The sequence below is a fragment of the Hyperolius riggenbachi genome, chromosome 7, assembly GCF_040937935.1.
Source record: "Hyperolius riggenbachi isolate aHypRig1 chromosome 7, aHypRig1.pri, whole genome shotgun sequence".
Taxonomy (NCBI): Eukaryota; Metazoa; Chordata; class Amphibia; order Anura; family Hyperoliidae; genus Hyperolius; species Hyperolius riggenbachi.
Window position 1 is genome coordinate 279,075,636 of NC_090652.1, and position 13,676 is coordinate 279,089,311.

General features: G+C 45.4%; 1 protein-coding gene across 1 annotated transcript in view; it reads right to left on the reverse strand.

Moving 5' to 3' along the window:
• The window catches only part of EPC2 (enhancer of polycomb homolog 2), a 104,599-nt gene extending 91,131 nt beyond the window's left edge, over positions 1-13,468 (reverse strand). The window contains exon 1 of the mRNA XM_068245851.1: positions 13,047-13,468. Within this exon, the coding sequence (XP_068101952.1) occupies positions 13,047-13,199 (153 nt within the window). The 5' untranslated portion in view covers positions 13,200-13,468. The remainder of the gene's footprint in view (positions 1-13,046) is intronic.
• Between the last annotated feature and the right edge of the window lie 208 nt (positions 13,469-13,676).

The window sequence follows — 13,676 nt, forward strand, 5'->3', positions numbered from 1 at the left end:
TTTATTTCCTTTTAAACAATACCAGTTGCCTGGCAGCCCTGCTCATCTATTTGGCTGCAGTAGTGTCTGAATCACATCAGAAACAAGCATGCAGCTGATCTTGTCAGATCTGACAATAAACACCTGACCTGCTGTATGCTTGTTCAGGGTCTATTGCCAAAAGCAGGATGGAATTGCCAGCTTAAAGTGTATCTAAGATGATCTTACTAAAAGATTTGATACATACCTGGGGCTTCCTCCAGCCCCATGAGCACCGATGCATCCCTCCCCATCCTCCCAAGTGCCTCCATTTACCTGGTATCGTTCCCTGTAATCTGGAGCCAGTTACCGGGACCAATACCAGGCAAATGGAGGCACTTGGGAGGGCGGTGAGGGACACATTGGTGCTCATGAGGCTGGAGAAAGCTCCAGATATCAAATCTCTTAGTAAGACCATCTTAGGTTTACTTTAACTGAGATGTACATGAGATGCAAATACTTTAGAACTCTAGAGCAAATTTCACACAATTTACCCAGTCAAGTGCACCTCCTGCTGGTTTCGGACAGCCCAATTTCAAGCTAAATAAATGTGCATGCAAACCAAGACAAGATACCATTTACATAGCGCTTTTCTCCTGGCGTACTCAAAGCCCCAGAGCTGCAGCCACTAAGGTGTGCTCAGTACGCAGTGTTAGGAAGTCTTGCACAAGGACTCCTTACTGAATAGGTGCTGACCTACTGAACAGGATGAACCAAGATACAAACCGTGGTAGTCTGTGTCAGAAGCAGAACCCTTAAAGGGGAACTTCAGCCTACAAACATACTGTCATTAAGTTACATTAGTTATGTTAATTATAATCTCTTACCCACCCCATTTTAAAAGAACAGGCAAAAGTTTGTGATTTCATGGGGACAGCCATCTTTTTAATTTAAAGGAGGTGACAGGGAGCATGAGATACATTTCCAACTGTCCTGTGTCCTGATCACCCCTCCCAGCTGCGCCTGCTAGGCTTTAAATCTCAAATTCACAATTTAGAAAAACAAATTTGCGCCAAAACAGCAGAGGGAGAACAACAACATCAGAAATCCCAACATGCTTTGCACAGCATCAGGGGAAAAATGCCAGGGCAGTTTTCTTCTGTGTAGCTAAAAATTAGGCTTGGGTAAGAAAAACAAAGTTCTGATGTTGTGAAATGGTTAAAGAAACACCAAGCCATTTCAGTGCTGCTGAGTAGAGGTTTAGTCTGGAGGTTCACTTTAACTAGTACACTATCCAGCCAACCAGAAACAGAAGCATCTCTAATGTCTAGTAAAGTTGTCAGAAACATTCAACTTCAAAAGGAACACGGCACTGAAAAGGCTTCAGCAAACAAGCTTTGAATCAGAAGCAACAGAGTTACAAGCAGGCCATTGTTTTGGGCGGGTGCCCTTGTGCAGGCTTGGTGTACCTGCAGAGAGGTACAGTGTACTGATCGCCAATCCTGGTGACAACTGGTGTCTACTCAGAAATATCCAGTACTGTGCACTGTACATACTTACCAAACAGGACCTGACTGAGTATAGCGAGTGTCAGGGCTCCCTATGAGTCACAGCACTTTCACTCTGAATCATCCTTGTGCATTAGTCTACTTCATAAATTAGCCAGGACAAAACTGTACTGCTAACTTTAGAACCGTTATTAATGGAATTCCATCCCATTGTAAAGAGCACTAAGACAGCTAATACTACGAATACGCCTGAGATAAAGGTCACCCAAAAGGCTCTATCAGGATCTTCCGCCGTACAATATTGGTCAGCTAAAGGTTCTCATAACATCTAGCTATGATGGGCAGATTCGACCAAGAGACAAATCACCCTCTGATCAAGATCGGATTAGAGGGAGAAATCTGTTGCCTACCCATACACCGCAGGCCGATTCCCGATCGATTTCATGCTGAAATTAATCGGAAATTGGTCTGCAGTGTATGGGTTAAGCAACAGATCCCTCTCTGATCTGAGAGAGATCAGTTTCATGGTCAATCTGACACTGGGCAACTTTAGTATCTATAGCACAGTGGTTGCTAATGAGTGGCCGTTACTGCTGCTGGCACAGTGGTTGCTAATGAGTGGCCGTTACTGCTGCTGGCACAGTGGTTGCTAGCGAGTGGCTGTTACTGCTGTTGGCACAGTGGTTGCTAGCGAGTGGCTGTTACTGCTGCTGGCACAGTGGTTGCTAGCGAGTGGCCGTTACTGCTGCTGGCACAGTGGTTGCTAGCGAGTGGCCGTTTCTGCTGCTGGCACAGTGGTTGCTAGCGAGTGGCCGTTTCTGCTGCTGGCACAGTGGTTGCTAGCGAGTGGCCGTTACTGCTGCTGGCACAGTGGTTGCTAGCGAGTGGCCGTTACTGCTGCTGGCACAGTGGTTGCTAGCGAGTGGCCGTTACTGCTGCTGGCACAGTGGTTGCTAGCGAGTGGCCGTTACTGCTGCTGGCACAGTGGTTGCTAGCGAGTGGCCGTTACTGCTGCTGGCACAGTGGTTGCTAGCGAGTGGCCGTTACTGCTGCTGGCACAGTGGTTGCTAGCGAGTGGCCGTTACTGCTGCTGGCACAGTGGTTGCTAGCGAGTGGCCGTTACTGCTGCTGGCACAGTGGTTGCTAGCGAGTGGCCGTTACTGCTGCTGGCACAGTGGTTGCTAGCGAGTGGCCGTTACTGCTGCTGGCACAGTGGTTGCTAGCGAGTGGCCGTTACTGCTGCTGGCACAGTGGTTGCTAGCGAGTGGCCGTTACTGCTGCTGGCACAGTGGTTGCTAGCGAGTGGCCGTTACTGCTGCTGGCACAGTGGTTGCTAGCGAGTGGCCGTTACTGCTGCTGGCACAGTGGTTGCTAGCGAGTGGCCGTTACTGCTGCTGGCACAGTGGTTGCTAGCGAGTGGCTGTTACTGCTGTTGGCGCAGTGGTTGCTAGCGAGTGGCTGTTACTTCTGCTGGTGTAGTGGTTGCTAATAAGTGGCTGTTACTGCTGCTGGCGCAGTGGTTGGTAGCGAGTGGCTGTTACTGCTGCTGGCACAGTGGTTGCTAGCGAGTGGCTGTTACTGCTGTTGGCACAGTGGTTGCTAGCGAGTGGCTGTTACTGCTGCTGGCACAGTGGTTGCTAGCGAGTGGCTGTTACTGCTGCTGGCACAGTGGTTGCTAGCGAGTGGCTGTTACTGCTGCTGGCACAGTGGTTGCTAGCGGGTGGCTGTTACTGCTGCCGGCACAGTGGTTGCTAGCGGGTGGCTGTTACTGCTGCCAGCACAGTGGTTGCTAGCGGGTGGCTGTTACTGCTGCCGGCACAGTGGTTGCTAGCGGGTGGCTGCTACTGCTGCTGGCACAGTGGTTGCTAGCGAGTGGCTGTTACTGCTGCTGGCACAGTGGTTGCTAATGAGTGGCTGTTACTGCTGATGGCGCAGTGGTTGCTAATGAGTGGCTGTTACTGCTGCTGGCACAGTGGTTGCTAATGAGTGGCTGTTACTGCTGCTGGCGCAGTGGTTGCTAATGAGTGGCTGTTACTGCTGCTGGCACAGTGTCACAATGTTACTGCTGCTGGCACAGTGGTTGCTAGTGAGTGGCTGTTACTGCTATATCAACAATATCCTTAGGGGTGTGCCACAACACCCACGCAAACTTTGTACCAGTACAAGTAGAATTGTAAGCCTCTGGCAGGGTCCTCCATTTCCTAGTGTAATCTACAGGATCATGTGCTCCTGTCCTATGACAGCCTTTACTTGTATTACTGGACCCACCTAACCAGCCCATATCGCATGATCATGTATTTTGTACAATTTGCATGTATAGCTTTGCTCTATGTTGTATAACCTTGTTACGTCTGTCATCCTTGTATCAGTGTATATGTTACGGCCAGAACCCGAAGTTTGGCCACTGTGCGAAGTGGCCGCTGCTGCGCTGCGGCCAATGTTAGAAATGTATTGATTCCTGTGACATGAATGTATCTTCTGGCCGCAGCGCAGCGGCCAAACGTATAACAACTTAGTTAATTTAATGCAATTAAGCCGGCGGCAATGTAACAATTCAAGCCGCCGGCTTTTTCTCTGCCTCTCTCCTCCCCCCGCCTCTCTCGCTCTCCTATGGGCAGCTGGCGGGGACACGAGTGTCTCCCCCCCCCCAGAGTCGTTCGCCGCGGAAGGGGAATCCTGCCGTTCTTGCAGAGCGGGTGCTGGCAGAAGCAATGTCTGCAGCCTCCCCGCTCTGCTTTCCCTGCAGCCACGAACGACTCTCCGGCTGCGTGTCCCCGCCGGCTGCCCATAAGAGGAGAGAGAGGCAGATGAAAAAGCCGGCGGCTTTAATTGTTACATTGCCGCCGGCTTAATTGCAATAAATTAACTAAGTTGTTATACGTTTGGCCGCTGCGCTGCGGCCAGAAGATACATTCATGTCACAGGAATCAATCCATTTCTAACATTGGCCGCAGCGCAGCGGCCACTTCGCACATTGGCCGGCCAGAACCCGAAGTGGCCGGCCAGAACTATAAGTGGCCAAACTTCGGGTTCTGGCCGTAACATATATATTTATTGTCCAGCACTGCGTAATATGTTGGTGCTTTATAAATAAAACAAATAATAATAAATAATAAAAACATATTGAAGAAACTCAGAAAGTGTATATGCAAAAAAACAAAAAGTCTTCATTGAAGACAAAAATCGTGCAAAGTATTAATAAAAGGCATCCTTCATGGAGCATATTCCATAGCAGAGAATGGCTAAAATTCAGCTGTGATTAACATCAAGATTAGTGCAGTTGTAAATATTGAGGAGACAATGGCCTCAATTCACTAAGCTTAACTCCTGCCTTTAATAACTCTTCTGAGCTGTTTTACAGTTATCACAATTATATCACCATGGTGATAACTGTAAAACAGCTCAGAAGAGTTATTAAAGGCAGGAGTTAAGGTTAGTGAATTGAGGCCATTGTCCACTTGTTTCGGGAAAGACCCTTCATTAGGCCTCCACATATAAAGAAATCTGTATACTTAAAGAGTAACTGTCAGGCTGCAGAAGCTAATTTAAACCTCTATTCTCCTGTGTTAAACAGTTTAGAAGGAAGCCCAAAAGCAATTAGTGAAGATAAAAATCTCAGTTACCTTTGATGTGTGCTTATCAGCAAGGCTGTTATTCTTAAGAAGACTCAAGCCGCATACCATACTGCAAAGCATTCTGGGGCTCTCCCCTCGGCTGCTAATGAGACGTTACAGCAGCTTGTAATCGCGTAGCACTGATAAATCTCGGGCAGAGTACACTGCAGGAGTCAGCTATTGTTCCAAGCCACATGGCTCATTAATATTCACTGCACACTGTGTTATTTAGTACCAGCTTATCTGTGATCAGGAAGCAGGCAGGACATGACGACACATTTGACAGAAAAACATGGAGCCTGCCATGAGCTGTCAGGAGCATCTATCTCTGCATATACTATATACAAATTCTGTGAAATCCAAACGTGGACAGTGAAATGCATATGTAATGTAAGTACAGCCAATCTTTAGCTACTGACATATGTGTTTATTTTCTCTGAGACCTTATACCTAACAGCTCCTCTTTAACGCATGATCATAAGAAACATCTGGACAACATGAAGCCAGGTAAGACCACTCATCCAATTTTAACACACAGAGGCCCATATGCAATTCATTTTTCACCTGAGTTTTCTCCTATGTGAAATTTTCAAACTTGTCAATAAAATGCCTTTCTAAACCACTGACAAGCAAACAAATACTCAAAATAAAAACAGGGAACACCAAGAGCCCCAATAGTGTAATTCGTACTGGACAAGGTGGCAATAAGTTTGTGTTGCTAGATATTCACAAGTCAGGGTCACCAGCAGGCAACCACTGTAAAGGCAGGTGGGGAGATTGTCCTGACCCCACTCAGGATTAAGAAGTCTCTCTCTGTAGACAGGAAAAAAGGGTAGCAACCCTCCACCAAGGGTGGACTCAAAATTGTATACAATGAACAGAGGCGCCAAAAGTATAAGATTAGATTAAATGAGCTTAAAAACCAACTTAAATGGCAAAATTGAAGGAGGAAGTGGTGGTCTTACCTCCCTCAAGCAGACACGACAACGACTGCGATTCAGACAGTCAAACACATTTATTAGGAACTCCAAAAAGAAATGCAACGCGTTTCGCAGGTTCAACCCCGCTTCATCAGGCAATATAGGGAGGAGTATCAAACAATCTGCACAAGGATTCAAACTAAGCGCCTCTGTCAAATACTCAAAATAATTTTTATAGTACTTTTTCACATACTTTTTGGTACTTTTCCATTGCAAAATACTAAAAAAGTTGTTATAAATCGAAGATGAAAAATTATCTCCTAGGAGAAAACTCAGGTGAAAAAGTGAATTGCATATGGCCCAGAGAGCGCACGTAGCAAGGGCTGGAGGAGAATGGTGCTGCTGCTGTTGGCACAGTGGCTGCTAATGAGTGGCTGTTACTGCTGCTGGTAGAGTGGCAGCTGCTAATCAGTGGCGGATGCTAATACAGTGGTATCTGATAACCTTCAGGTGAGCAAAGAGGAAGAGCAGCAACACAAAGTGGTCCCTGCGTGTGGCACCGCAGCTACAGCCTGTGGGCTGCACTGAATTATCAAGTGTAGAGAGCTTAGGGGGCCATTAGGAAAGGCTCAGCAGGCGGCATTTGGCCCCTGTGCCACATTTTGGGCATCAAGAGGTAAATTTTAGGTTTTTTTCTCATGCACTTTGCAGAGCAGATTGTGAAATTAAACAGAAAAATTGCTATATATACATATCATTGCTGCAGAAGTAGTTACATAATTTAATGAGTTTGCAGCCAGCTGTGAGATTCCTTAAAGAGGAATGGTCGCAAAAATCTTAAAAATGTAAAACACATACAAATAAGTAGTATGTTTCTTCCAGAGTAAAATGAGCCATAAATTACGTTTCTCCTGTGTTGCTGTCACTTACAGTAAGTAGTAGAAATATGACATTACCAACAGGTTTTGGGCTAGTCCATCTCTTCATGGGGGATTCTCAGCATGGCCTTTATTCTTTATAAAGACATTCTCTGAAAAAGATTTATACAATGATGCTGGCCAGCCTCCCTGCTCACCGTACACTATTTTGGCAGTTGGATGGAGCAACTGCCATTCACTAAGAGCTTTTTAAAAAAAAAAAAAAAAAAAAAAAAAAAAAACCTTGGAGAACCCCACTATGAAAAGATGGGCTAGTCCCAAATCTATTGGTAAGGTCAGATTTCTACTACTTACTGTAAGTGAGGGCAACGTAGGAGAAAAGTGATTTATGGCTCATTTTACTCTGGGAAAAATGCACTTATTTGTATGCGGTTTAAATTTTAAGATTTTTGCGACAGTTCCTCTTTAAGCATGGAACCAGTTTTCACTCCAAGTCCATGCTGCCAGAACTCAGCTTCCTGCAAGAGTAGTCCGCTACACAACTCAGGTGTCACCCTGTCACTCATTTTCATAGTCAGAGGTTTCATAAATTGAGGAGTCGGATGATTTTTGTACCGACTCCACACAGCCCTGTTTTTTATGACCAATTTTTATACGGAAACCAACGTAGAGGAGTTTGGATGATGTCCTGGTGATGATACATAACGCACATATTGCTGGTCTGTAGCTTGGTCAGCGCATAGTGTTTCTGATATAAGTCTGGTAGAAGGTGTGACATGCATTTGTCACTCACATGTCCTTGCCCACAGATATCCGCACATCAGTGGCAATCTGAAACCATCAAATCTTATACTGCTAAATTAATCTCAGGAAAGAAAGCAATATACAATAGTGCAGTATTGTTGGGGCTTTCAAACATAAGTCCCCCCCCCCCCCCCCCCATGTGAGTGACAAATGCATGTCACACCTTCTACCAGACTTATATCAGAAACACTATGCGCTGACCAAGCTACAGACCAGCAATATGTGCGTTATGTATCATCACCAGGACATCATCCAAACTCCTCTACGTTGGTTTCCGTATAAAAATTGGTCATAAAAAACAGGGCTGTGTGGAGTCGGTACAAAAATCATCCGACTCCTCAATTTATGAAACCTCTGACTATGAAAATGAGTGACAGGGTGACACCTGAGTTGTGTAGCGGACTACTCTTGCAGGAAGCTGAGTTCTGGCAGCATGGACTTGGAGTGAAAACTGGTTCCATGCTTAAAGAGGAACTGTCGCAAAAATCTTAAAATTTAAACCGCATACAAATAAGTGCATTTTTCCCAGAGTAAAATGAGCCATAAATCACTTTTCTCCTACGTTGCCCTCACTTACAGTAAGTAGTAGAAATCTGACCTTACCAATAGATTTGGGACTAGCCCATCTTTTCATAGTGGGGTTCTCCAAGGTTTTTTTTTTTTTTTTGTTTTTTTTTAAAAAGCTCTTAGTGAATGGCAGTTGCTCCATCCAACTGCCAAAATAGTGTACGGTGAGCAGGGAGGCTGGCCAGCATCATTGTAGGAATACGGAGGCTGGAGTATTTATTTCCTTTTAAACAATACTAGCTGCTTACCGTATTTTTTGGACTATAAGACACTCCTGACCATAAGATGCACCTAATGCTGGGGATACATGGTACGTTTCTGTACCGTGTATCGACCAGCTGATCATATTCAGCTGGCCCGACCAAGCCGCTTGACCCCCGCCCGCTCGATTCCCGCCTGCGGACAATGGCAGGGAATCGAGCGCTGATAAGGAAGTGTCGGCGGGGGCGAGCGGTAGTCGATCCGCGTGGACGGGCGGGGACGCGGCTGGGGTCTAGCCGGCGGTTAATCGAGCTGCCAGTCGACCTGTCTATGCCCGGCATTACACGAAAAAAACCGGGGCGAAAATAAATGCATGTGTTGCATAGCAAATTTTCATGCTATGAATGTAACGTGCACGTTATAATGAGTGTGTGTTGCATAATGCTTGTGTTATAGCACAGGCGTTACACAAAATACATGGGCCCTTATGCAATTATCTTTCCTCCAAGGAGTTCATTTTTCATCTCCTCTAAAAAAAATAAACTTTTCGGCAACTATCAATGGAAAAAAAATGGCCCGATAATGGTTCGGAAGGCAGCGGATCAATGAGCATCCATTCGGCGGATCAGTCAAAAAACAGTCTTTATCAGTCTGCCGACAGCTTGTACTCACGTATAACTATCAGCAGTACGACCGCCCCGCGAGAGGGTCTGACAAACCCGTCATTTGAAAAAGTACGGCGTGTGTACGTGCCTTTAGCAGATCCGATACCAAGCACAGGATCCTTTCAAAGAGGTCTCATAAAGCGGTGCATGATAATTCCAGACAGCGGACATGCCGTATATAGTACGCCATGTATTACGCATCTGAAGTGATTGCAGCTCCGTAGGAAGCATTGTATGCAAATCACATACAATATAGGGGAAGAACCAACATGTTATGAGATTTTAAAACTGTACATTGCAAATTGCAGAGAGCCGCTATTTGCAATGTTACCAACAGGCTAAATGCATATTTTACATGAGTTTTCCATTCTACGGCAAAACACACAATTTAAACAAAGTGTTCCGTCAGCATAACTACCGACTGCAGTCAGCCCAAATACCCAATATAGGGGTATGTGCCATGTGTTCACAGCCTGGGCACAACAACACTGCTGAGGATGCTTTGGTATTATGTAATATACAAAGTAACAGTGGGCTCTGTCAAGTACTGTAGAAGTTGTCTGAGGTTGCAAATGAGGAACAACACATGGAAATAGGGAGCTGCTTCACAAGGGGACCTGTATACAACTAAATGGACCTGCTGTACATGAATAGACAGTAGAGAGGGCACAGTAGAGAGGGCAGCACAAGTAATAAGAGGAGGGTGCTGCACATGGAAAGGAAGCTGCAAGAAAGTCGGCCTATGCAGTGTTCTCCCCAGGCTCTTTTAGCCGGGTGCTCCACCCGGCTAGATTTGGTGACCACCCGGCTGTCATCGGCTCACCTCCTCCTATACTGTAAGCACAGTTGCCATGCATTTTCAACTTGCCCCACCCGGCTACTTTTTCATGCCACCCGGCTAATATTTCATGCCACCCGGCTGGAAAAAAATTCTGGGGAGAACACTGCTATGGGCTGAAAAAGTATAAATCCGGCCTCGTGGATGTTTCTACTAGACAAAAATTTGTATCATGATTTTTTGCAATGACTCTGCAACCAATGCATATCAATGGAGTAATTACCATAGAATGTGAATGTGCATCTTGCGACACGGCCTGGTTTAATGGACACGCAGTCGTTAAGGACGGGCATGTACTGGCCCCGGTAGACGGACAGTGGAGGGCGGAAAAGGGGCGGGGTTCCATTACACCTATGACGCGTAAGGGAACACAGGCATCCCCGAAGACTTCTGGGTAAGATAACTCCTCACTGCCTGTGGTCACAGCTGAAGTCAGACTTTATTTAAATACTGAATTAGAGTCCTTCTGGACGCAAAAGCCCATTGCTGTGGGGATCCCAAGTAGTGTAGTGTATAGCAGTATCAAGACTTCCACATTGTCCCAGAAGCCAGCCACAGGGAGGCGCGATGCAGAAAGCATCCAGCTAGTGGAAATGTGCCCTTACTTCTGGACAACTCTGTTTCTACCTTAACTACTTATGTCAATGACAGTATATCTACGCTCCTTGAGACTTCGTCTTAGCTCCAAGGGCATAGATATGCGCACCTCGCCATGATCGCCCGACACACAATAGTACATTGATCAGTGAATGGGAGCACATATTCCCATTCACACATCAAAGTGCCTGTGATCAATGATGATTGCCAGCATCAGTGAGATGCCGGTGGTCATTGACAAAGTGCAAGTAAAAACAAACAGCACAAAATGGGGTACCATCTAGTGGACAAAATAAAAAGACTTAAATTAATTAACCCTTTTCCATAGTTACCAAAAGAAAAAAAAAGTGGCATACAAAAGCATAAATAATTACCTTACGAACTCAAATTTTTTTTTTTTTTATTATTATGTATGTCATATTACTATTATTTTTGCAAATAAGGGTTTGTAATTAGTTTTACAGTGTAAACAAACAACGAAACTGAAAAAAAATACACTTTTCCAAATAAAACATTGTCACCATACATTGTTATAGGGACATCATTTAACCACTTCAGCCCTCAGTCGTTTTCACTTTATGCATCCGAGCAATGTTCACCTCCCATTCATTAGCCTATAACTTTATCTCAATGAACTGATCTATATCTTGTTTTTCCCGCCACCAATTAGGCTTTCTTTGGGAGGTACATTTTGCTAAGAGCCACTTTACTGTAAATGCATTTTAACAGGAAGAATAAGAAGAAAAAAAAACGGAAAAAATTCATTATTTCTCAGTTTTCGGCCACTATAGTTTTTAATACATGCCTCCATAAATAAAACCCACGTATTGTATTTGCCCATTTGTCCCGGTTATTACACCGTTTACATTATGTCCCTATCACAATGTATGGTGACAATATTTTATTTGGATATAAAAGTGCATTTTTTCTGTTTTGCATCCATCACTATTTACAAGCTTATCATTTAAAAAAAATTGAAATATTTCATCTTTACATTGATATTTAAAAAGTTTAGACCCTTATGTAAATATTTATGTGGTTTTTTTTAATTGTAATATTTTTTTTTTATTAAGCATTTTGTGTGGGTATTTTTGGGAGGGTGGGAAGTAAATAGTATTTTTTTTTTTTTTTATGTAAATATCTGTGTATATTTTTTTTTTTTTTACATTTAGATGCAGTTTTACTTTGTGGCCACAAGTGAGTGAGCCATGAGTTTGTTTACATAACATCACTAAGCGTAACATGTACGCTTAGAGGGACGTAGGGGGACGCAAGAGGCAGAAAAAGCGAAACTTCCGAGAGAAGCAGTCGCTTTTTCTGTAGGGGAGAGGAAGCAATCATCGGGCACCATGTCCCGATTGATACCTGGGCTAACAATCCACGGCCGGGAGCGCACGTGCGTTCAGTCACGGGAGTGCACATGGCCTCCTGGACGTAGTAATAGCCGAAACAAAAAGGGCAAACCAAAAGTGTTACTTATATCCATAGTTGCACATTTTATTTCTAAACTATATTGACTGAAACCTGAGAAATAATGAATGTTTTCCATGTTTTCTTATAATTCCCTTTAAAATGCATATAGAATAAAATAATTCTTAGAAAAAAGTTCCACTAAAAGAAAGCCTAAGTGGTGTAAATTACAAAAAAAAAAAAAAAAAAAAAAAAAAAAAAAAAAAAAAAAAAGGAAGGATATAAATCACTGGGTGTGTTAAATAGTGATAAAGTTATCTGCGAATGAATAGGAGGAGCGCAGGAATGTGAAAACTGCTCTGGTCCATAAGGGGAACACCACCTATAATGGTCAAGTGGTTTAAGCTACCTATAATAGTTTATACACTACTGTAACATTTAACAACAGAAACATGAAAAAAGTATTGTATATTTTATACATGAAGACAACTACAGTATGCTTGTGTCTGAAACAAGTAACAACTCATCAGTAAGTAGAGGACAACCTGAGATAAATAAATAATAAAAAAAAAATTAAATATTCACAAAAACAATCATGCAGGAGTCCTGCTGAGGAACAGTAAGCAATAAGAACATGTGTGCATACTAATAATATTGCACAGACACAACGTAAACACTGGGAAGAAGCCATCCAAGTGAAACTCTGCAACTCTCAGGTGACACAAGCCTTGCACAAGTGTCAGTCCAGCTGGTCCCCAAGCATCCCCTGCACACAACACAGCTGCACAAAGTGCAATGCACTGACTGCCCATCATCTCCACAGCACAGCCACATTCCCAGCACAGCTGTCCAGCTGTTACCAAGCGTGCGCACACTTCCTATTCACAGCGCAGCTTACGCTCACGCCGAGCCTCTCCGCACACAGTGACGTAAGCCTCGCACGCCACAGCATGGCGGCTCCCGCCAACTACGCCGTCCACCTCCCCTGCGTGACGTAGGCTCAGCAGCGCAACAGCGCACCCTACGCCACCAACCCGGCGTAAGCGCCTTCGTGAATAGCCCATGTCTGACAAAGGGATTACCTACCGATTCCTCCTCCTTCTCCATCCCCGTGGGCATCTGCGGCACGGCCCGGTTAATGGACACGCAGTCGTTGAGGTCGGGCATGTCCTGGCCCCGGTAGACGGGCAGCGGCTTGGTGGCGTCCAGGGCCCGCGCGCGGAAGGACAGTTTACTCATGGTGGCGGGCGGGGGGGGGGGGGGGGGGATAAAAAAATAATAAAAAAAAAATCTAAAAATGGTCGGTCAGTGAGACCCCCCCAAACCGCTGCGTGCGTCCCCCCGCCGGCTCATGGGGCCCCCGGCGCGCGATGGGGGGCGGACAGCGGCGGCTTTTTGTGCCTAGATCCGGCTTTTGTTGGCTCGATCCGCTCCCTGCGCCATGGCAAACATGGCGGACATTACCAAGGCGGCGAGCGATCCCAGCAGCCCCCGCGAGCGGCGGCACAGGGGAGGGTGCGCGCGCAGCAGCAGGAGAGCGGGGGCGAGCCGGGGAGGGAAGCGCGTGCGCGGTGGATGGGGCGGGAGCGCGCGTCTGTAGATATATGGCTGGCGGGAGCGCGCAGCTTTCCTCAGAAAGTTATTACAGCAGGAGACGCATCTGAGTTTCCTATGGAAGCTGTATGAAGTCATGTCCATTGAATATAACCCACTTTT